General features: G+C 46.2%; 1 protein-coding gene across 1 annotated transcript in view; it reads left to right on the top strand.

Moving 5' to 3' along the window:
* mtrex (Mtr4 exosome RNA helicase) overlaps positions 1-22,429 on the top strand; it is a 37,291-nt gene that overhangs the window by 6,597 nt on the left and 8,265 nt on the right. Inside the window, exons 11-22 of the mRNA XM_076284624.1 lie at positions 232-363; positions 2,251-2,330; positions 4,509-4,619; positions 5,305-5,406; positions 7,987-8,112; positions 11,932-12,082; positions 12,761-12,933; positions 14,096-14,164; positions 15,482-15,610; positions 18,198-18,308; positions 19,160-19,348; positions 22,188-22,351. Coding sequence (XP_076140739.1) covers positions 232-363; positions 2,251-2,330; positions 4,509-4,619; positions 5,305-5,406; positions 7,987-8,112; positions 11,932-12,082; positions 12,761-12,933; positions 14,096-14,164; positions 15,482-15,610; positions 18,198-18,308; positions 19,160-19,348; positions 22,188-22,351 — 1,537 coding nt within the window. The remainder of the gene's footprint in view (positions 1-231; positions 364-2,250; positions 2,331-4,508; positions 4,620-5,304; positions 5,407-7,986; positions 8,113-11,931; positions 12,083-12,760; positions 12,934-14,095; positions 14,165-15,481; positions 15,611-18,197; positions 18,309-19,159; positions 19,349-22,187; positions 22,352-22,429) is intronic.

The following is a 22,429-nucleotide window of genomic DNA, read 5'->3' as shown; positions in this document are numbered from 1 at the left end:
AAAGTTGTCCGCAGTAGTTTATGACTCTTCCTCTCCTCACTCATCATCAGCAGAAAGCGAACAATATAGATAAATAGCACATACAATATGAAGTAGTTGAACTGTTTTGTTACCGGGCAGTTTTAGTAGCACAGTATGACATTTCATGAAGGCAGTTGAATTCTCATCCTAACAGAATGTGTCTGTCCTCGTGACTTGACTCGTTGTCTTTGTCCGTGTGTCTGGTGTCAGGCCCGTCCAATGTGTTTAAGATCGTCAAGATGATCATGGAGAGGAACTTTCAGCCGGTCATCATCTTCAGTTTCAGCAAAAAGGAGTGTGAGGCCTACGCCCTGCAGGTGTCCAAGCTGGAGTTCAACACAGGTACATACACACGCGCAATTTGTGTATTGCACTTGGTGAGAACACACCACAGGATTTTCATGGTGTAAGGCTAGGTTTGCTACATGCATACACATTCACACAGCATTTGAAAAAAAAACGTGTTTGTGGAGAACTTCTTAAGAATGCAAGGTCACAGTTGAGTGTGGGAAGTTGCGCCAAGTGATGTGGCGTACCGCGTACCTGATCATACCATCCCACTGCAGAAACATCTCCAATGCCTTCAGCCTCTGCAGTCTTAGCAATCCTGCTCAGCAAATCTTTCACGTCACAGAGGCGTTTGTGTTTATATACAAACATATCACAGCTCTCTCAGAAGTTATACAAACGTGAAGCAATCTGGCTCAGCTTGCCTGGTATCTCACTGCAAACATTGCTAACCAAACTGTCTGTGGCCTATGGCAGAAATTTAACTAATGGGGCATTGGTTATGCTTTTATGGTGGTGGACTTGGTGAGGGGCCGTTTCGTGAGGCTGATTTTGCCCCGTCATGGTGCCACATGGAGACTGAGTGAAGAGACAAATGGGGGAAATCTGCTGATGGGATGATCACAGCCGGACGGCCTGTCGGCGCAGTAAAGTGTTTTAAAAGCATGGCCTTGATTTAGAGAGCGTTTACGGTAATGGCTGCTATCTGGTTCTAAATGGGGTTGTGGAGGGTGGGGGGAGGGGGTCGCGAGGCTGCCTGCCTGCTATCCTATGAGGGCCTAATGGTCTGAGTAACGGGAAAGAGCATGTGTGTGTAAGCGTAAGAGTGTGTGCCAGAGAAACGTGTGTATGTGCGTCATGAGTCTTAAGTGCGTGCATGTGTGAGACTGTGCGTGTGAGGAGGAGAGAGACACAAGAACCACACACATAGACAGGTGAGGGGGTGGATGGGTTGTTCGAGTGAAACAGACCTGAGCGAGAGTGCACAAGAGAAAGTGAGTGGGAGATTCAGAGACAGTAAGATGCAGAGATGAAGGCTAAAGTGGGCATGAGTGAGAGTGAATGTGAGGTGAGTCAGAGAGGGGGAAATGGGTGGAGGAGGGACAGAATTACATGAATGTACCAACAGGGCATATGATGCCATCATTTAGGCAATCCCTAGCGACATAGAGGGCTTTTCCTGGCACAGGCTCTTGCCTGTCAGTCTGAGCTGTGGAATCACGGTCTCTGATGAACCCCAGTGGCAGGCCTCTCCCTCTCTCCCTCTCTCTCTCTCTCTCTCTCTCTCTCTCTCTCTCTCTCTCTCTCTCTCTCTCTCTCTCTCTCTCTCTCTCTCTCTCTCTCTCTCTCTCTCTCTCTCTCTCTCTCTCTCTCTCTCTCTCTCTCTCTCTCTCTCTCTCTCTCTCTCTCTCTCTCTCTCTCTCTCCCTCTCCCTCTCCCTCTCTCTTTCTCTTTGGAGAGTAGAGGAGAGACTTGTAGAGTGGAAAAATCACAAGTGCGCTCCATTCATGTTATCAGATGGGCTGTGTGTTTTGGCATGCGTCCGTGCGTGCGCATGTGTCCCTGTGTGTATTGTCAACAGTATGGAGAGAGTGAGGGTGTGTGTGTGACGGAATCTTAGTGTGTGTGTGACAGTCTGGTCTGTAAAAGAGGTCAAAGGCTTGTCCTCTCTCCAAATTCTCCACAGCACCTCATTAGGCGCTTCACAACAGAAGTTCTTCCAGAGAAAACAAAAAACATACTGAAGTACTTAACAAAACAAGTGGAATACCCATATATAAATCTTCCATCTAAAAAGGGCCTCTTCATATTTACATGTGATGGTGCTAGCTGTTAAATATGTATATATATATATCACCGTAATTTGATATATAAATGTTCACTTTTTTTTTTCAGAGGAAAGCTGTGATTGTATCTCTTTGTTTTTCTCTCTTTCTTCAGATGAGGAGAAGAAGCTTGTGGAGGAGGTCTTCAACAACGCCATTGACTGTCTCTCGGACGAGGACAAAAAGCTCCCACAGGTCAGTGCGCTTTGCTTTGCCAAACAACAGGGGTGCAGCCCCACGTAATCACTGCGAGAGCCTTTGAGATGAGGTCAGCGCTCGTAAACCACAGGCCTGGAGGGAGATGTTTGCCTTGAAAGCCTCAACTCGTACTTGTCATGCTGATTTTCTGCAGGACGTTTGTGTGTTATGCCGTTTCCACAGTCCTAAATGCCACATAAACCCAATGATCCGCATTCACCTTGAATATTTATTTTCCATTCTGATCCCCTTAAAGTGTATATGCTTTTACCAATTTAAGGCTAATGAAAAATACAAATGCAACATTTGCCTCCGTGCTTGTTGTTTTTAACCGTGTGATGAGCTCCCTGCTCTGTCCCATGTGTCATTTATGGTGACCCAAGATGCTACTTGGGCCCTCCTGACTACCAGACGCCAGACACAGCACGCTTCCAGTTACCCAGCATCCACTCAGCAGAACAGCGCCATGTTTCTCTCCAGTTTCTCTCTCTGCATCTTGTTTAGCCGCTATGCCCTAACCCTAGATTCACTCACGTTGCGTTGCGTTACTGCACGGCAGTGGGTTTTCCCGACAGTCGGGGGTGTGTACTATGGTGTATGCCTTGAAGCCATGACCGTAATTTGATTGGCTGGTGCCTTGCGTTGCTGCCTGTTGGTGCAGCAAAAGCAAAAGTTGAACATTTCTCAACTTTTTGACAAAGGCGATGGGAGAAAAACAAAACGCAACGGAACCACAATTCACTTCGGCAATGGATGACGTTATAAACAACGTAAAGGAGATGCGTCTCCAGCACTGCATTCAATGCAAGCGTCTGTGGGTGTCCTAAGAGAGGTGGCATGGGGTTGCACTAACTGCACTGAAGAAAGGCCCGTCTTGTTCTGAAGGAGATCACTGCTGAGATGGAGAGCAGTGAATGGGTAGAGAGGGGGAATACAGAGAAGTGTGCCATCATGCCAGCCTGAAACCCCTGCCCCCTGACCACAGTGTGAGTGTCAGTAACATGGCACGGCATATACAAAACAATTTAACATGTTCATCTCAGAGCTGTCTATCTGTGTGTGACCACAGATTCAAATAGGGAGAGAGAGGAAGTGGCAAACAATCGCAGGCAGTATTGCTTCTGCAACTTTTTGGGGGCAACTAGATTGCAGATTGCATCTGTATTTTGGCATTTCATGATTCAGTTTTTGTACTGTATTTGGTCAGAAAGAAAACTTGGTTAGCCTACATAATTTGGGTTTTGTGTGTTCCAGTTGTTTGCAACTCTGACAGTGAAAAGTTTGTGTGAGTGTGTGTGTGTGTGTGTGTATATATATATATATGAGCTGAACATCAGCAGGTGTTGGTTTTGGTAAGCAGTGCTATTAATGGCTGTTGGGTAGTGGTGCTTCCCCTGATTCCTTCATCAAAACCACAGTCATGGCGGTGCTGAGAGAGTCTGCCATTACTACATGCACACTGGCACGGCACATGTGCCCACCATCATGTTTTACATCCACCACCTTGTGTCACTCGGAGTGGTTTAACAAGGCTAGCAAACCACCAAACTTTCCACACTTTCGCTCCCCTGTTCGAGGCTGTAGCCGCTGGTTTCAGTGACGCATCTCAGAACCTCGACCCCAAACCCCCCTCTTCTGCTCACATTCTTTTTCTGTCAGTACTGCCGCTCTGGTTTACATTAATACTCGCTTGCTTGGCTCAGCTCCTTACAGCCATCAAAGCTCTTGCATGTGAGCTCAGCCAGTGGGAGAGTTTGTGAGTCACAGACGCATCGCTTTTCCATTGCAGGGGTCGCGGAAGGTCACCGCTCCTCTATCCCTTCCCATTCACATCATGTTCTTAACGTCCGTTCGATGCATACTCCGCCCGACCCGTAATCTGGTTTGGGAATCGTGTTAGCGTTTCAAGGGTTATTTGTGAACGTTTGGGGACAGGCGAAGAAACATTGCCGTCCAGAACATGGAGACAGGGGTGTGCTATTTAAGGCTGGTCTGTTCAGTGTAGCGCCTGTTGCCAGTGAATGGAGTTTGTCATTCAGAAGGGCTTCTTGGCCTCAGTGGCTCTAGCGCAGGGTGGAGGTTTGAGAGCCTGTGTCCTTATTGCTTGCATATCCCATGTTCAGTTAAATGAGGTGTGATACCCTTTTTTTTCATGCCTATGTTACGTGTCTGTAGGTGGAGCATGTCTTGCCGTTGCTGAAGAGAGGCATAGGGATCCATCATGGAGGTCTCTTGCCCATCCTGAAGGAAACCATCGAGATCCTCTTCTCTGAAGGCCTGCTCAAGGTATGCCTGTCTGTTAAAGATCATCTTTGTCTGAAAAATATCCATCAGATAGCTAGTCCACCTCAGCATCAGGCTGAAAGATGCACCAGTTTCCTCCATGAGTATGTGCCATTCAAATGAGCCAAATGAAATTCATCCTGCATACAAGTGAGAAGACTATTAAATCTTCATTAACACATCATCTGACTATCTAGCCAATTAAATGTTGTGTTCATCTGCATGCCTTTGGATTTGTGTGCCGTTTGGTCAAAGGAACTGCGGAAGACATTTAAGCTTGTCAGCTGACCTGTCTCTATGTTCTGATAGAGGCCACTAAAATAGAGGTTCTGAGAAAAAAAGACCTTGACTGGGAGTCTCCATTTCTCTGTAATCAGCAACCAAAATTTCAGCTCTGGTGAGACGTCTGGTTAATAAAGTTAGGAAACTTCCGAAGAGACCCGCATCCATACCTGGCAATTATATTTCTGCACCAACAGCACTTTCAAAAGGGGGATGTGTGCTCTCCTGTATGGTCTACCTCTACCACAATACATCAGCAGGAATTTCTGAAAACCTCTTGCATCAGCTTTAGGGACATGTAGGAAGTCCGATCTTGAAAATGGTTTAGGCATGTGGACGATGTGTAGCACTGTTGAACTAGATGCCCTTCCTGAGTTCCTGTGCTGATGTCACTGTTGCCCTGCAGGCTCTGTTCGCCACGGAAACCTTCGCCATGGGGATCAACATGCCGGCTCGCACCGTCCTCTTCACCAGTGCCCGCAAGTTTGATGGCAAAGACTTTCGCTGGGTAAACACACACACACACACACACACACAGATATAGACAGATAGACACACACAGACAGACTGCTCTGAGATAAACATGTTAAATTGTTTTGTATATGCCATGCCATGTTACTGACACTAAAGGCTATTACATACCTGCCACTCCCGACCGGTAGCGCCACAATGTGATGTCAAAATGACGTAGATCTCTCTGGCGCGCCAGGATTTTGGCCGGGTAGCGCCAGGTAGCACAAAGTTACCAGCGATAGTAGCAACGTGGAATTAAGAGGAAAGAATAGAAAAGATTTATTTTCAACCAAAAGATATCCACTAAGACCTGAACAAAATCTCTTTCCAGAAAGACTGGCTGGGCCACTTCAGAGAGACTACACCCAGGGATGACCGGAGCACTCAGAGAACTTTTAAACGACGTCAAATCTACGTCAGTCGTTTGTGCACCTTAATAAAAAAAAAAAAAAAAAAAAAAAAAAGTTCTCTGAGTGCTCCGGTCATCCCTGGGTGCAGTCTCTCTGAAGTGGCCCAGCCAGTCTTTCTGACTCTTTAGTCCTGGACTGTGAGCACCGATAAGGCTTGAGCGCAAGTGACACCCGTCTTACAAAGTCTCTTTCCACTTTAGGAAATTACACAAACTCAGCTGCTAGCTAGCTAGCCAGCTAATTAAATTGTTTAAATTATTACAATTTCCCTCGGGATGAATAAAGTATCTATCTATATATCCATCTATTTATCTATCTGCAGACACCTTGGAAACTAGATGGTAATGATGGTAGTTGTGAATAGCAGCAACTGAAGTCTGAAGTACGTAGGTAGCGATAGCCTTTTCACAACAGCGACACCTCTGTTCAAGAGAATATTGAAAATAGTGTTGCGACCACCACGCGCGAGTATAAATGGTTACGCTGCTCCCGTGAGGTCACATTGTCGCGGTACCGGTCAGGAATGGCGAATATGTAGGGGGCTTTACGCTTAAAAAATGTGCTATATAAATAAACTTGACAATTATTTGGCAGATGCCTTTGTCGAATGTGCACCTATTTAGGACCTATTTTTAAATGGACTTTGCCTCATGCAGTCCCTAACAGCTCATAGCAAGCTACTGAAAGCATCCGTTATCGTGGGAGTGAGTCATTAGACATGTTCGGTCAGGCCAGGTGGCACCACCAGGAATGCTGCCAGCCATTTAATACTGATTACTGATACCTATCCTGTAATTTACCTGTGTAACATGATCTAGATATCAGTTGCTGGGAACTAACACCTTTCCAGACGTCGTAATTGATGCGTTGCCGTTGAGGTTGTTGGGTGTGTGAGAGAGAGAGGTGCAGGTTGGTGCATCCAAGCGACAGGTTTGTGTGTTAGGGGTGCTAGAGTTGGGGAGAGCTGGAGCCTCCTGTCGATGGCCACGTCCACCACTGCCACGTATTGTTTACAGGAGCGCTCGGCTCAGGACTCAAGCTGTTCTGAATAAAAAATGGGGCTCGCTTCCTCTCTCTCTCTCTCTCTCTCTCTCTCTCTCTCTCTCTCTCTCTCTCTCTCTCTCTCTCTCTCTCTCTCTCTCTCTCTCTCTCTCTCTCTCTCTCTCTCTCTCTCTCTCTCTCTCTTGCTCTCTGTCTCTCCTTTTTTCCTCTCTCTTTCTCTTCAAGAAGAGAGGAGGGAACTGCCATCCAGGGGAGTGTGTGTGTGTGTGTGTCTGTGTTTGTGAGTGAAAAGGGGAACATCTGGTGCACATACAACTCCTGCCAGAGACTCAGTCTGTTCTGGTCTCTTTTCTCCTCTCTTCTCTTCTCTTCCCTCCTCTCCTCTCCTCTCCTCCTCTCATCCCCCATTTTCTCTGTTCCTCTCTCTGGCATTTCTCTTTTGTCTCTCATTCCCTTTTCCCCTCATAGCGTTTCTCTGCTACAGCCCGGAGGTTTTTAAACACCAGCGGATGAAAATAAAGATGCAATGTGAGCCGAGAGTGGACTGCAAAACCCCTTGGTGCTGGCGTCAGCATGAGGGCATTATTAAATTAGTGTCCGGGGGAGAGGGAAAAACAATGGGCTTTAAACGAGTGGAACAGCACGAGGGCCTCGACCTCTACTGGAAGCGGGAGCGTCTATCTGAGGTAGACGCCTGCGAAGAGCGAGCGAGAGAGAGAGAGAAAGCGAGAAAGAGAGAAAGAAAGAAAGAGAAAAAGAGGCCCTAATTGAAGCCATGTGAAGGCCAGAGGATGTAGTTGCGATTTAGATTATTTTTGTTTCAAGCCTAATGGGTCTTGTTGGGTCATATTATATTGCCATAGATAGGACTCCAGCTTTACTCTGTGAACAATGTTATTAGTTTTCTTGGTTATCAGCGAGTACTGCCTTATTGAAGCGTGTTAAGTCAGTGACCAGTGTTAAGTCAGAAATTATGAGGTTATCTGTGGTCATCGCTGTGGTCACTACCCCAGTGCCTTTGCATTTCCCTCAATCAGTAGGTCATGATACTCTTGTGAATAGCTACCATGGGTCCATAATATCAGCGTGTGTGGAACAGACCTGTGAAAATGTGAGGACATTTTGAGTCATTTCTTCTCCGTATTGGTGTGTGTGTGTGATAGATCACGTCGGGCGAGTACATCCAGATGTCTGGGCGAGCGGGCAGGAGAGGCATGGATGAGAGGGGCATCGTCATCTTCATGGTGGACGAGAAGATGAGCCCTTCCGTGGGCAAGCAGCTCCTCAAGGTATGTCAATGTTCTCTCTCTCTCTCTCTTTCAATTCAAAATCAAATCTCTTTCTCTCTTTCTCTTTCTTACTCTCTTTCTCTCATTCTTTCTTACTTTCTTTCTTTCTCTCTTTCTGTCTTTCTTTCTCTCTCTGTCATTCTCTCCCCATCTGTCCCTTCCCCCTTATGGTCACGGTGTTCTGTTTCTTTTTTTTCCTCTGCCCTTTCGCTGTATAGCTCTGTCCAGATCCTGTTATTGTCGATATGGCCGAGTGAGGTCATTACTTGGGCTTTATGGGAGTTCAACTCATGACCTGGCTTGCAGAAACAATTGAGTAACTTTGGACTTTATCTCTCTGTAGCCATGTTCCTCCTCCTCCACCATTCTTTAATCTTTAATCTTCTCTAATCTTGTGTGGGGTCTCTTGACGTTATACTCCCAAAGTTACAGTTATGCTTCCCATTCTAGGCCCGTCATGCTGGATGGGCATAAATAAGTGCATTTGTGCAACCACTTTAGCCATAAAACAAAAACAGGCAGTAACTCAGGCTCACCAATAATCCCACCCCCCCAACCCAATCCCACTGATGTCACCATAAAACCAGTCCCTGCCAGTGAGTTCATAGCCAGACTTGCTTTCTCTCTGTCCTTCTCTTTCTCTCTCTCCTCTCTTTCTTTCTCTCCTTCTCTTTCTTTCTTCCTTTTTCTTTCTTTCTTCTCTTTCTCTCTATCTTATTCACACACTCACTCACACAGACACTGTGTTAATCTCCACCAGGACGTGGGATGTTGGAAGCCTTGTTTGGGGGGAATTGGCCCCACAGGGCCTGTAACTGGCAGTGCAAGTGAGGTCTTATTGCACAGGGGCTCTGTGGGAGGTCACTCTTCACCCTGCTCTCCCTCTCCATCTCTCCCTTTTGCTGCCCTGGTGGCACTGCCATGTTGGCTTAACACAGTGGGGGCACAGGCACCGTTTGCGCAATAGCAACCCTCTCAGGAGTTGTTGTGATCTCGTGTGTGTGTGTGTGTGTGTGTGTGTGTGTGTGTGTGTGTGTGTGTGTGTGTGTGTGTGTGTGTGTGTGTGTGTGTGTGTGTGTGAGTATGAGTGAGTGTGAGATGCTATGTGCCTTTCACAACAGCCCGCTGCATTGGACGCTGAAAGTTGATCTTGGGTCCGCCGCGAGAGGGGTTGACGGCTGTGCCGGCAATCGCTGTGTAGCATGAATCATCTGGCACGCTAGCACCCCATTTGTCCTCGCTGAGCCTTGCTAGCTCTCTCTTTCTCCCTCTCACTCCTTCGTTCGTTCTCTCTCACTCTGTGTGTCTCTCTCTCCTTTTCCTTAAGAAGCTGTCGAAGCGGCAACCTCCCGTTCTCTCTTAGAACCCCTTTACTGTGCTCGAGTGCTTTGATTTGTCGACTCGACTCTGCGTGTCTGTGTTTATTGTTTCTCTGACATCTTGCTCTACTACTCCTTGACACGTCTGGCACCCTGTCATCACAACCAGTCAGAAAGTGTGAAACCCCTAATTTATGTATGTTTGCAATGGAGGTGATCTCGCCAATACTTTAATTCCACTGTGAGCTGTAGCACATTGGAGGTTTACATTTATCATTGGGGGGGGGGGATCAGTCTTCCGTGGAATGAGAGTCAAAAGAGAAAAATTATATTGCTTTTAAGCAGGGCTCCAGACTAACTAACTAACTAAACTGCACATCTCATGGCTCAATGTTTTACATACTATCCTTCATGATCTTTAGGCCTTGGCTAAACCAGCTCGCCATGCTCGCATCTTCCATAGAAATGTATTTGAGCACAATTTAAAGAGATGTTCCAAGTAGCCTGGGGGATTTTTATGTGATTTTGCAATGATTGCAATAATCATTTGACAGCCCCACAATGCAATTTACTTTTTAATTTTAGTATTTTTAATTTTTTTTTAATAAGAACATGGTTAATGCAGTAACGAAATGGTAGGCCTATTATAGGCTATTGCAATGACTTGCCATGCTCGATCTAAATGTGTCCATTCAATTCACCGTACACAATGACCACTGTATACATGCAGGGAATATTCGGGCTTTAAAGGGACACCAGGCAAGCCTGATGCTTTTTCTCTGCGAAACTCCCCTTCGCTCGGTCTGAAGCTCTTTTCCTTTTCTTTGCGTCTTCCGTCAAGGGTTTTCGCTGCTTCTTCGCTGGCTCTGCCATTATACACACGTTTGCAACAATCTCTAGCGTTTCGTTAGCCTGCCTCTGTGCTGTAAACTGATCCTGCTTCGGTCGGCGGGTAGGATACACCGAACTTGCAAGTGGGATAATCTTCCTACAGGCAGTAGGGGCAGGCGAGAGCCTTCATTCGCCCCGTAATGAGTCATTTAACCATATACCGACTTACGAAGATGATTAATTAAAACGAAAACGTTGCCTGGTGTCCCTTTAAATGTAGCAGTGATATTCGGTTTGCGCCAAATACCGGATTAAATTGATTGATGCCATCAGAATGAGTTTACACAACTCGCGCGCAAAACGAATTGCTGTTTTTTGTTTTTTTTATTGCTGTTGAAAACCGGGTTACTCCCTGCATGTAACTGCGGTCAATGACGCACTCCTTTTCGGCGATATCTGTATCTCTGTCGTTCGGTCGTTGTATGCATTGTTCGCAATTTTAAGACGTCTTTTCATCTGCAATGACTCCTATAAATTTGGCGCAAGTGGCATTCCTGTACGTCGGGTTTACGTTCAAACTATTTTTCTGGTGAATAATTATTTCGGACTGAACTTGGTGAAGTTTCACTAGGCCTATCGTAGGCAACGATAAACTTGATCATCTCGGGCTCGTCTGATTGGTTTGCTGCTGCCAGCCGCTGAAAGGCAGTGGGGAGAGGGGACATTTATCTCGGCCTATGTGACCACACTGTAATGCAACTACATCCACTCTGTTTATCTGACGGGTCTCTGACCTCCCTCTCTCTCTCTCTCTCTGCAGCACACGCATTTTCAAATTTACACACAGGCACTGGGCCACGGCCAATCAGAAGGGAGGTCCCGCCCTTCACTATCTGTGATTTGTTTAAACCATGATATTGCCCGATATTGGCCAAATATGTGTCTGTTATTTAACCAAAGGTAGAGTTTCAATGCGGACACTTTTTCCTCTCTCGAATAGCTGGTCGCACGGGTGCGACCTCCGATTTTTTTTTTAGTCGCACTTTTGAAAAATTAGGTCGCATATGCGACCAAATTGGTCGCACTCTGGAGCCCTGCTGTTAAGTTACTCGGTATAACTGCGTTTATGTTTCACAAATACACTGCTGGAAAGACAATGCTGGAAATTTAGATGAAGGATCACTCTTTGGCTTTCCTTTACTTAATTTAAAAATAATTATTGGCCGTTATAAATGCTGATACCGATAGATCGGCAAATGGTTAATATCGCCCGATAATATTGGCACACTGATTTTATGGGTTGGGCTCTAATAAATATACACCGATATGCTGTGGTCCACCTACCAGTGACTAAGTTGTGGTCCGCTTGATCACAGAGTTTATAGTTTACTGACCTCTTTTTTTTCACTACACCCCTGATGAACCTGATGAAAATAAGACCTAGACTAGAAGAGAACTTCAATGACAATCCTCAATTGCAAATAGCTTTTAGACTCGGACCAGGCTTAATCCAGGTGTGGGATGCTGACCAAAGGTGTCTTTGAATTTAATGCGAATGGCATTTTGCACCTGAGAATAGCACCTAAGGTATGAGGATGGTTTGAAAAGGCTCAATATAACTGTCTCCCTGTCTGTCTTTGTCTGTCCATCCACCTATTGTCTATGCCAGGGCTCGGCGGACCCTCTGAACAGTGCTTTCCACCTGACCTACAACATGGTGCTGAACCTGCTTAGAGTGGAGGAGATCAACCCCGAGTACATGCTGGAGAAGTCCTTCTACCAGTTCCAGCACTACAGGGCCGTACCCGGCGTGGTTGAGAGTGAGTAGTGCAACTGACCTCAAGTGACCCTGAGAGAGGTCGTTTATAGAAGAAACGGCACACATTTTATTGGAGTCTCTCTGCCTTGATGGTTTTCTAAAGTCCCTCTGTCTGTCTGATGTGCATTGTTAGCAGTTCAGAGGACAGCCGTCTCCGTAAAAAAAATGCAGACGAGATGTCCAGCTGGTCGCTAAGAGGTTTTGCTTATGCCTTAGTCAGAGTATGCAGCTATTCATGGAACTGTTTGTCAAGCATTTGGCCATAACCCGACATCTGGGCATGCTGTAGGCACCTTATTAACTCATTAATGCTGTAAGACCCACTGCCTCAGAAGACATGCATCTGTCGGTGTTCAGATGAAGTTGTTCTCAGTGCCATAGCTATGCTGTAGACGTCATTCCATGTTCTGAGCAGGGAGAAGATTAAAGCCCCGTTCACACGTACAAGAGTCCAGTGACGGGAGACCACGGAATGTTGATGTAATTCAGCGATAACAAGTGAAATAGCCACTTGACTTGCAATGTGAATCATCATGCGGCAAAGTTAAAAAAGAATTCAGGCGACTGGCGAAGAGCAAATCTCTGGCAATGTGAATGCTTAACACACACAGACACACCACAAACACCACATCACACCACACACACACACTCTCACACACTTTTTTTTTTTTTGTGGCAGAGATGAAGAAACTGGAGGAGCAGTACAATGCCATAGAGATCCCGAACGAGGAGAGTGTGGTCACCTACTACAAGATCCGCCAGCAGCTGGCCAAGTTGGCCAAGGAGATTGAGGAGTTTGTCCGCAAGCCCAAATACTGCCTGCCTTTCCTCCAGCCCGGGCGGCTAGTAAAGGTCAGGACCTATTAAATGTGTGTCCGTGTGTGTGTGTGTGAGAGCGAGCGAGAGAGAAGGAGGGTGTCCAAGGGAATGAGGGAGAGGCAGAGATCATTTTTTCACGTTATGCTGTTTTCTACATTTAGGCTATACATGCCTGGAAATATATTTGAGCAGGTTGAGCAGATTTAAAAATATATATATAATTCGCTCAGTTCTTTGAAATCCTAGTCCCATAAAAATGTCTGCCTTTGTAGCTACATCAGTCAAATTGGAGTCTCCCCCCAGTTACTCCAGCTTGTGGTGGCTTGGTTGGTTGTGCACCAAACACCAGTTGCTATAATTCAGTGGTCCCCAAACTACGGCCCGCCACCTCATGTCCGTGGTATATAGCATCAGGCCCGAACTGGAGTATGACAGTCAAACTATAACCTCTGTAATTTCTCTCATTCATTCTCTATGGCGAGTCTTAACAGTACACATGTAACACTTTTTTTGTCCACTGGTGGTTGTTTTGCCATTGATTTAAATGTAGGCCTATCTGCAAACAATGTATTCTAAAGTATTATTAAAGTTTAACAATTAATTGTTAATAGGTGTACCGGTAATTTCTATTCAAGTAATTTCTGGGATAATTATTGCTATATTTTATTCACTCGTTCAAATGTTCACGAATGCAAAGACGGCAAAGTTCCCACAGCTCTCACCAGATGAGTGCAAGTTAGAAAGGTGGTCATTTCGGATGCTTTTTCCAACACTTCATAAAACTCTCCTAATTTGAGAACTTTAAATTATTTGTAGGATATTGCTTGTTCACAACTTGAGTTCAGAGTTCACAAATTCCTAAAATATACTTTTAGATTTTAAAATGATTAAATTAAGATCTTGCTTGTGCCTGTTGAGGTGTCCATGACCATGGCAACCTTGACGGGGACAACAAGGAGGCAGACATTGTGTGGACATTTTTGCCCATCAACAGACCCCAACTAAAGTAGACTGCTGTTGTTCACAGCACTAAGCTATTTACAGTTACTGACATACTCCGAGTCCCTGGCCCTCTCTTAGAGCCAGGCATAGTGAGCTGGACCTCTGAAGAAAATGTTTGGGGACCACTGCTATAACATCTTGCTCTTTGCTACTTGCTAAGTGCTTGATCAGGTCTTGTTGTGTCCTTTCCCAGGTCAAGAATGAGGAAGCTGATTTTGGGTGGGGTGTCGTCGTGAACTTTTCCAAGAAGACAAATGTCAAGGTATTTGTCAGACATATCCTGCTTTGTGCTTATTTTTGCGTATTATTACAGCAAACATTCATTTCCTTGTACTCTGTGGTTTCCAAAGGGAAATTCCAAATTTTCATTCCGTATTCCACTTTGCATATACATTGACTTAACCAAAAAAAATTCTGAATTGAGCCATTGCAAGGCAGTCTAGTCGGTCCTTATCTTTGTTTTTCTTCCTCCCGTTAAGGGAAATTAATTTACCCCTACTCATGGTCTAGAAATACATAGGTATGAAATATACATGAAGATCTGCTTATGAAGGAACGTATACACAACCACATCCAGATTTTAGTACCCAGCTACACGCATATCCTAAGCAACAGATTAGTTTCAGGAGTGGTGAGTGCATACCTCCCAAACAGACTTTGGAGATAAGATGGAGAGTGTGTTGCGCAAGTCTGCCCTGCCCAGCCAATTCCTTGGCCCGAGGAAGCGGTCAAGTGACAGGAAATTCTCTGGGCATGAAAAAGGGATGATGTTTTAGTTGGCCTCCACCTGCTGAAGACCCAGAAGGGCTGTAAATGTAGCACTCAAATGCTAATTAGGAATCTTCTGGAACCAAGATGATTGTGGAGATGAATGTCTCACACAGAGTTTCTGCATGCCTCAAAAGTTAGGGGAAATTACTTGGAATTTGAGACAAATGACAAATTGGAAGAATGTGAAATGAAGCTGAAGTCATGAAGAGCGCTTGGATTTCCTGTCAACAGTTACATAAATTTCTATTAAAGGGTGTTATTCTGTGCAGTCGTAAAGTAGTCACATTGAGTGTTTGCTCCTTAAGGCTGCTTCCTGTTAAGTGTTATGTCTTCATACTTTTACCCCCAGAATGTTGTGTCCGTGTCACTATGAAGTGGTGTGTTTATACATTTTAGAATGCCATTAAAAAAAAAACTGTAGAAATGACCACTGTGCATGTTTGCTCTCTCTCCTCTCTCCCCTCTCTCTCTCCCCTCTCTCTCTCCCCTCTCTCTCTCTGCTCTCTCTCTCCCCTCTCTCTCTCTGCTCTCTCTGCTCTCTCTGCTCTCTCTCTCTGCTCTCTCTGCTCTCTCTGCTCTCTCTCTCTGCTCTCTCTGCTCTCTCTGCTCTCTCTCTCTGCTCTCTCTCTCTGCTCTCTCTCTCTGCTCTCTCTGCTCTCTCTCTCTGCTCTCTCTCTCTGCTCTCTCTGCTCTCTCTGCTCTCTCTCTCTGCTCTCTCTGCTCTCTCTCTCTGCTCTCTCTGCTCTCTCTGCTCTCTCTCTCTGCTCTCTCTCTCTGCTCTCTCTGCTCTCTCTCTCTCTCTCTGTAGGTGGTGGATAGGGATGTGGATCCTCTCTATGTGGTGGAGGTTCTGGTCCACTGCAGCAAGGACAGCGTGAAGAACGCCGCCACTGAGTCTGCGCGTCCCGTTCCCCCAGGGGAGAAGGGCGAGATGCAGGTGAGTGGAGGGGGGCAGGATGAGTACACCCAGCAGTCAGCTCTGGTTTAGCCATTACTCTGTCATAACAACATGCTGTTTTTGTTGCTGTCAGGGCTTTGATAAACGATGCCTCTCCATGCCTCTTGTTCTCCTAGCAAGGCTAGTTTTCTCGTTTATTTTCCCTTCTCTGAGAGAACATTGTTAAACGGTCCAGGATTATTGAGTTTGGCTCCATTAGGAATCATTGGCATGGTCAAGGGCCACCCCCTACCTCCACCCAATCCTCTCTCCCCTCTTCCCTAAGGACCACCACAGAGTGTACGGTCTTCAGTAACTACAATTGAATAAAGCTGAGTAAATGACAGTAATGGCCGGGCCTTCTGCAGGCCGAGACTCATTGTCAGGGTTGGGAGTCCGGCCTTTTCCAACTGCAAAAACAAACAGCGCCGCTGACCGCCCAAGGCTCCCGGCTAGTTGTTTGCCTTTCAAGGGATTACAGAGTGAAGATAAAAACCTCTCTGCTCCAGGTAGCCTGCAAGTGTGTGGAACAACAGCTTGATCGTCGTTACATTTGAACGTTGAGAAACGAGAAGCATTCATTGGATAATGGTTTAACTTCTCATTTCGCTTGCACTGTACCAAGAGCTATGACTGCTGCTTAGCTTGAACAGTCATAGCCCCTATGTTTCCACTGAAGCCGTTTCCTTTGAGGGCTTCATCATGTGAACCTGACTAGCTGTGCTCTCACTAGCCTCCACTAACACCACAAGAGTCATGGGCCATGACACAGGCAGGAAGTGGGTGGGTGGGTGGGGGGGGGGCGGGCTCTGAAGGTCACATCTACATTAGCATAGCACATAGCAGGCCTCTTTATCCAAGCAGGCTCTAGAGTCTGTACTGTACTGTACATGTGAATGCTGGCATTGTTTCAGCAGCGCACGCGGCTACTCCGGGGAGGACACAAGTCTCAAACCCTGCCATGGCGGAGGCATGGCACCGGGCTCTACCGAAGCCGGAGGAAGCGCCACAGCCGATGGGCCTCGATAACCCTGTTTATTGATTTTGCCGTAAAGCAAACTTCTGCCGTTTTTTTTAAATACCCTTTACAACGTGAATGGGCTGGTTTGTGGCTTGTCCAGGCCTGTATTGGGTTTGACTGCCTTCCAATGAAGTAGGCATTGTAATAAAGGGTGGAGTTTACCCATTATGTGGTTGTTTCTTGAGAAGTTGTGGATGATTAAAAAAGACATGTTGCACTCTTATGCAATAATTTGATTTGTAGTAATATTTAATTGTTCTCATCCATCACGTGTCCCTCTGGTGCCTGCATTGCCGGTCTTGGGTCACTTCCTGTTAAAACAAAGATGTTGTGTCGATGAGACAGAAAGGAAAATGACAGACCTACATGTAAAATGGTGGAAATTGTATTCATTTGATTGATTTAAATTAGGATGTCTGTAAAGACAGATGCTTCTAAGCCAGCCTTCCAAGTTAGCATAGTTTCTGTGTGTTTGATGTGAAAGTGTATTTTCAGTGTGTGAGCCCTTGCAATATTTTTGTCAGGCACTAGAATATTTCAAATGTCATACAGTTAAAGAGCTAGAATGATACAGAAAACCTGGATTTGGATGCTGAACTAGTGGGCTGTCTTCTTATTTTGTGTGTGTGTGTTTATACTGACAGTCGCCTCCTGTGTTTATGTTAAACAGGCGCTGTCAACTGCTGTGTTCTCTCACATTAGCGCCAGCTGACCTCTAACTCAATATGGCGCATTTGGCCATCAAGTGACAGTGTGTGCTGTTTTCTCTGCATTCCCCAGGATCATTTTCCCCACTCTACAAATCTGCCCTCTCCAAAACACCCCTGTTGAATACTCTGGGGCAGTAGTCTCTTTCTCTCTCTCTCTCTCTCTCTCTCTCTCTCTCTCTCTCTCTCTCTCTCTCTCTCTCTCTCTCTCTCTCTCTCTCTCTCTCTCTCTCTCTCTCTCTCTCTCTCTCTCTCTCTGTGTTAAGCGATACAGCAGTTTCAGAAGCACAGATGTGGGACACGTTCAGTCCTTTCTTTCTCTCGTCTTTACCTTTTCTGTTTTGTTTCACCCTCTCTTCTCTTCCCTCCTCCATGGCCCCCCTCAAACTCCCTGCTTCTAACGTTCTCTCTCTCTCCCTCTGCTCCCGGTGATTACAGAATGCAGTCCAGGTTTATGTAGAATTGTTGCCAGTGTGCTACCTGTGGTGGATGTTCTCTGACTGCCCCTTGCCATAAATAACATTTCTTTTTTTTTTTTTTTTGGGGGGGGGGGGGTTATTTTGTAGTTTTTGGTCAGGCAAAGCACAGCGCTGAAAGATAAAACAGCGGCCGTTTTGTCGTGAAGACGTCTTTATGCATCACAGGTGCTGGATTTATATTGGGAGCACATGAAACAGACGCAACAGCAGGCTTTTCCTTCAGAGCTGTCCAGCAGGCTGAGCAGATCCAGATATCTTGCAGTGGAAAAAATGCAGAAGCCTGTCACTTTGTTGTCTTTCTCCTTTAGTGCTCACTCAATCATTCACTCTGTTATTTTTCTCCCTCTCTCTCTTTCTCTCTCTCTTTTTCTCTCTCTCAGGTTGTACCAGTGATGCTTCACCTGATCACCAGCATCAGCTCTGTCCGCCTCTATATCCCCAAAGACCTGCGGCCCTACGACAACCGACAGAGCATGCTCAAATCCATCCAGGTGAGAGGAAAGCCATCGGCAGCCTCCCCCCAAATCCACTCATTCTTCATTCCCTTCCTCTCTCTCCATGGCCACCCACTCCTCACTTCACTCTGTTTCTCTCTATCCCTCCATCTTCTCTCTCTCTGTCTGTCACTCTGAGCCTTTCTCCCTCTCTCTCCCTCTCTTCTCTCACCTTCTCTTATCCGGTGAATTTCCATATAGGCAAATAGTACAATTGTTAACTTCCATACATGCAAATAGTTATGGTGCCAAGACACTCTCACACTGAGCTTGCGATCCTGGACACACACACACACACACACACACACACACCACACTTAGGACACAGTGCCCATGCTGTTTAGTAAATGTCAGCTCCACCGCCTCACCCATGTGGACACAGACACGCGCATTGTCTTAGCCGGCCTGCGAGATTAAATCTGGCGACAGACGTCTCCTCTGTCTGCACATGGGCTAAAACAGACACCTCTCGGCGCAGCCGGCTGCTAAATGCCGCAGATATGTGAATCGGCCCCTTCATTTGCTTATTAGACTGGCCACTTGAGGATGGGATCAGGATGAGCCAGAACTGGGATGAGGCAAATGGGTAGAATCTGGCCAGAGGTGGAAGTTCGGAAGCGGCAAGTTTCAGACACACTGACACCGACAGGGCGTTTCATAAAAGGGATGGTTAAATACATCCCATTGTTTTTGTGGAGACAATATTTCTAAAAATGTCTGCTCTCTCTCTCTCTTTCTCTCTCTCTCTCTCTCTCTCTCTCTCCCTTGCTCTCTCTCTCTCTCTTTCTCTCTCTCTCTCTCTCCCTTTCTCTCTCTCTCCCTCCCTTCCTTCATGTCTTCCTATCCAGGAGGTCCAGAAGCGCTTCCCTGACGGCCTGCCCCTCCTGGACCCCATTGACGACATGGGCATCAAGGACCCGGCCCTGAAGAAGGTCATCCAGAAGGTGGAGGCCTTCGAGCACCGGATGTACTCCCACCCGCTGCACAGTGACCCCAGCCTGGAGGCCGTCTACACGCTGTGTGAGAAGAAAGCCCTGGTGAGCGTCCACCCTAAATACACTGACTACAAAATCCATGGACACTGCATGTCACAAAAACATGCCCTTTTGATCAGTACAGCTTCCATTAACCAGGCTGACCACAGAAACCTAGAATCTACAGTTAAGGAAGAAGTATTTTCAGTTACACCCAAACTGATGAAAGTGTTGTTTTGTAATACAAAACGGCCAAATGGATGACAGCTGTGTTTTGTAATTTTTGTAATTCTTTGTAAAGAAAACAAACAGCTATGTGGCTAGCTGTATAATGCTGGGAGAAAGTTTCCTAAAGACAAGCCGGTAAACAGCCACACAGCTAGAGTGGGTGTGGGCAGTTCATCCAGTTAATCAGCTGTACAAGTGTTCCCCATCAAGCATTCATGGCCTGGACAAGTTGGAGCCATTGTTTGTGTGTGTGTTTTTTGAGTGTGATTTGAGAAGGGAGGCTTTGTGTGTGTGTGTGTGTGTGTGTGTGTGTGTGTGTGTGTGTGTGTGTGTGTGTGTGTGTGTGTGTGTGTGTGTGTGTGTGTGTGTGTGTGTGTGTGTGTGTGTGTGTGTGTGTGTGTGTGTGTGTGTGTGTGTGTGTGTGTGTGTGTGTGTGTGTGTGTGTGTGTGTGTGTGTGTGTGTGTGTGTGTGTGTGTGTGTGTGTCGAGTGTGACAGAAGGGAGGGTGTGTGGCGAGTGTGACAGAAGGGAGGGTGTGTGTGTGTGGCGAGTGTGACAGAAGGGAGGGTGTGTGTGTGTGGCGAGTGTGGCCAAAGGGAGGGTTTGCGTGTGTGTGTGTTTATTTTGATTTAGCACCACGGGCACGGTGCCATTTCCTGGCATGTTAAAGGTTTTTTGAAGTTCCTGCTGAATCAAACAAATACAGGAAACGGTCCTTGGCGCACGTTGTTTCTGCTCCACGAATCTCTCCACACCGAACAATGGCAATCCGTCCCTCCAGGCGCTCCCTCAAACGTCACGCCGCCCTGGCTGTAAATACGAAGCTGATGTGAGCTGACGGAGGAGAAAAGCACAGCAAAAGAATTGAGGAGCTATTTAGTGTCTGTTAAACAACTATTATGAAATGTGTTATTGTTCATTTATAGTGAGGATTCCCACAAGCCTCGTAAAAGAGTTTGTTTGTGTGCTTATTTAAGCATAGTGTGTGTATTTGTGTGCATATTTGGAGAACTTCGAAGATTTGTGGGAATTTGCATGTGCTGTGAAAGTACAGTTGCCCTGATTAGTTCCTAGTGATGGCATTTCTCCCGGGCTAGTTCAGGTTCAAATTCCTTTGCCTCTAAGCTGTTGGCACGAGAGTGGCCGTGAGTTGCCTCTTGTGTGTCACGGTCCCCTGTAAACCAGATTACCGTGTTTGATTAGGCATGACGTGAGATTTACACCTCCTCTAAAAAGATCGGGCAATCCCGCACACCTCCACCCACCCCTACCCCCACCCCCACCCCACCCCAACCTTCTGCCCCAATCCAGGATCCCGTGCTGCCCTTAAGCCCTCGTAACATCCAGGGCAGGATGTAACACACACTCGCTCCAGATAAACAACCACGCCGGGCCAGGGTCAGAGCTTCATAACACACACATAACTACAGTCGGTTTCTCTGTGAAGCACATGTTGGATCATTTTAGTCATGAATGATGAGGAATATGCAGTGTTTCAAGTGACAAATAGATTACATTTTTTTCAGTTATAAAACATTCTGCATTCTCATAACATTTGTTAATTGCATTTTGCCAATATTTGTCCAAAAGATTTTTTATAGCTTGCTAGTTGAACCAGCTGTCTTGCATATATGAACACAACTGAAAGATTTGCAGACTACAGGATCTAAAGCAGAAGGGCAGCATTTAAGTGGTCTTGGTCCCTTTTAACAGCCACTTAAATGATATATTTCCTTAATTGCAAATAAAAAAGAACATTAGCCTAGCACCAGTCTTAAACTGTAGTGTGCGTGCCAAAAAGGAAACCTCTCGCTGCTGATAATCCCTGCATAACCAGGTAAAATAATAAGGCTAGTGGGTGTTAGCATGTCCATGCACAAGCATGTTATAACAAGCAGGACAGGGAGGCCTAAGTGGATAATGCGCTTAGCTGGTGACAGTGGGGCGTGATAGCCTGACAACGCGAGGTTAGAACAGTAGTCTCAGCGCAGGCCAATACCATTTAATCGTCCTGTCTCAGCTCTTCTCAAGCCCTCTCCTCTGATTGGATTTAGAGCCCTCAGCGTGTTGGACACGCATAGAGATGGCCCCTTTGTTTGTTTGTTTGTTTGTTTGTTTGTTTTGCTTTTGTTTGTTGTTTGTTTATGGTTTTTTTACCGCCCTACAAAGTCCTTTTTTTTGTTTTGTTTTGTTTGTTGTCCATTCTAAAGGTGTGTGTGTGTCCATGTTTTTTTCCCCCCCGATATTGACATCCCAAGTTGGTGACTAACTAACGTCCTTATCCATATTTGAGTATGTCCTGATGCTGCAAAATGGTGTCTTTGTCCAGGCACAGATAATGGTGCCTTACTGTGGCAGTCACATGTAGGCATGTCCTGCTTCATTGGTCGTGCATGATGGCGTTCTATAATGTTAGTCAGATGTTTCTCTCTGCTGCGAGTGAAATGTTTTTCAGATGATTGTGATATTTAGTGAAAGATTGTGTTCTGTAGCCACAATGGCACAAAATCGTCTTGGGGCATGGGAAAAATGGAAGGTCAACCTCTGGGAATTGTTCAGCCTTTTCTGCAATTGTTTCAACATTCCCATCATAGACTGTGTGTGTTGTTTAAACAGTGTTTGTCTCCATCTCTCTCACACTACCCTTCTCTCCGGTTTCTCTCCCGTTCCCCAGATTGCGGGCGACATCAAGGCAGCGAAGCGGGAACTGAAGCGGGCGCGCACAGTGCTGCAGATGGACGAGCTGAAGTGCCGTAAGCGTGTGCTCCGACGCCTGGGCTTCGCCACAGCCTCCGACGTCATCGAGATGAAGGGTCGCGTCGCTTGCGAGATCAGCAGGTGAGAGGAGGAGGTGACCCAAATGGGAGAAATGACCAAACAGACCTTAAACAAGAGCCAAGTCACATCTACCCTCTA

The sequence above is a fragment of the Alosa pseudoharengus genome, unplaced genomic scaffold, assembly GCF_046254945.1.
Source record: "Alosa pseudoharengus isolate Yale_2024_CS ecotype anadromous, Long Island Sound unplaced genomic scaffold, YU_APseudo_1.1 YU_APseudo_1.1_scf_14, whole genome shotgun sequence".
NCBI classification, from domain to species: domain Eukaryota; kingdom Metazoa; phylum Chordata; class Actinopteri; order Clupeiformes; family Clupeidae; genus Alosa; species Alosa pseudoharengus.
The sequence above is the reverse complement of the archived record's forward strand: the minus strand, read 5'-3'. Positions and strand labels throughout refer to the sequence as shown.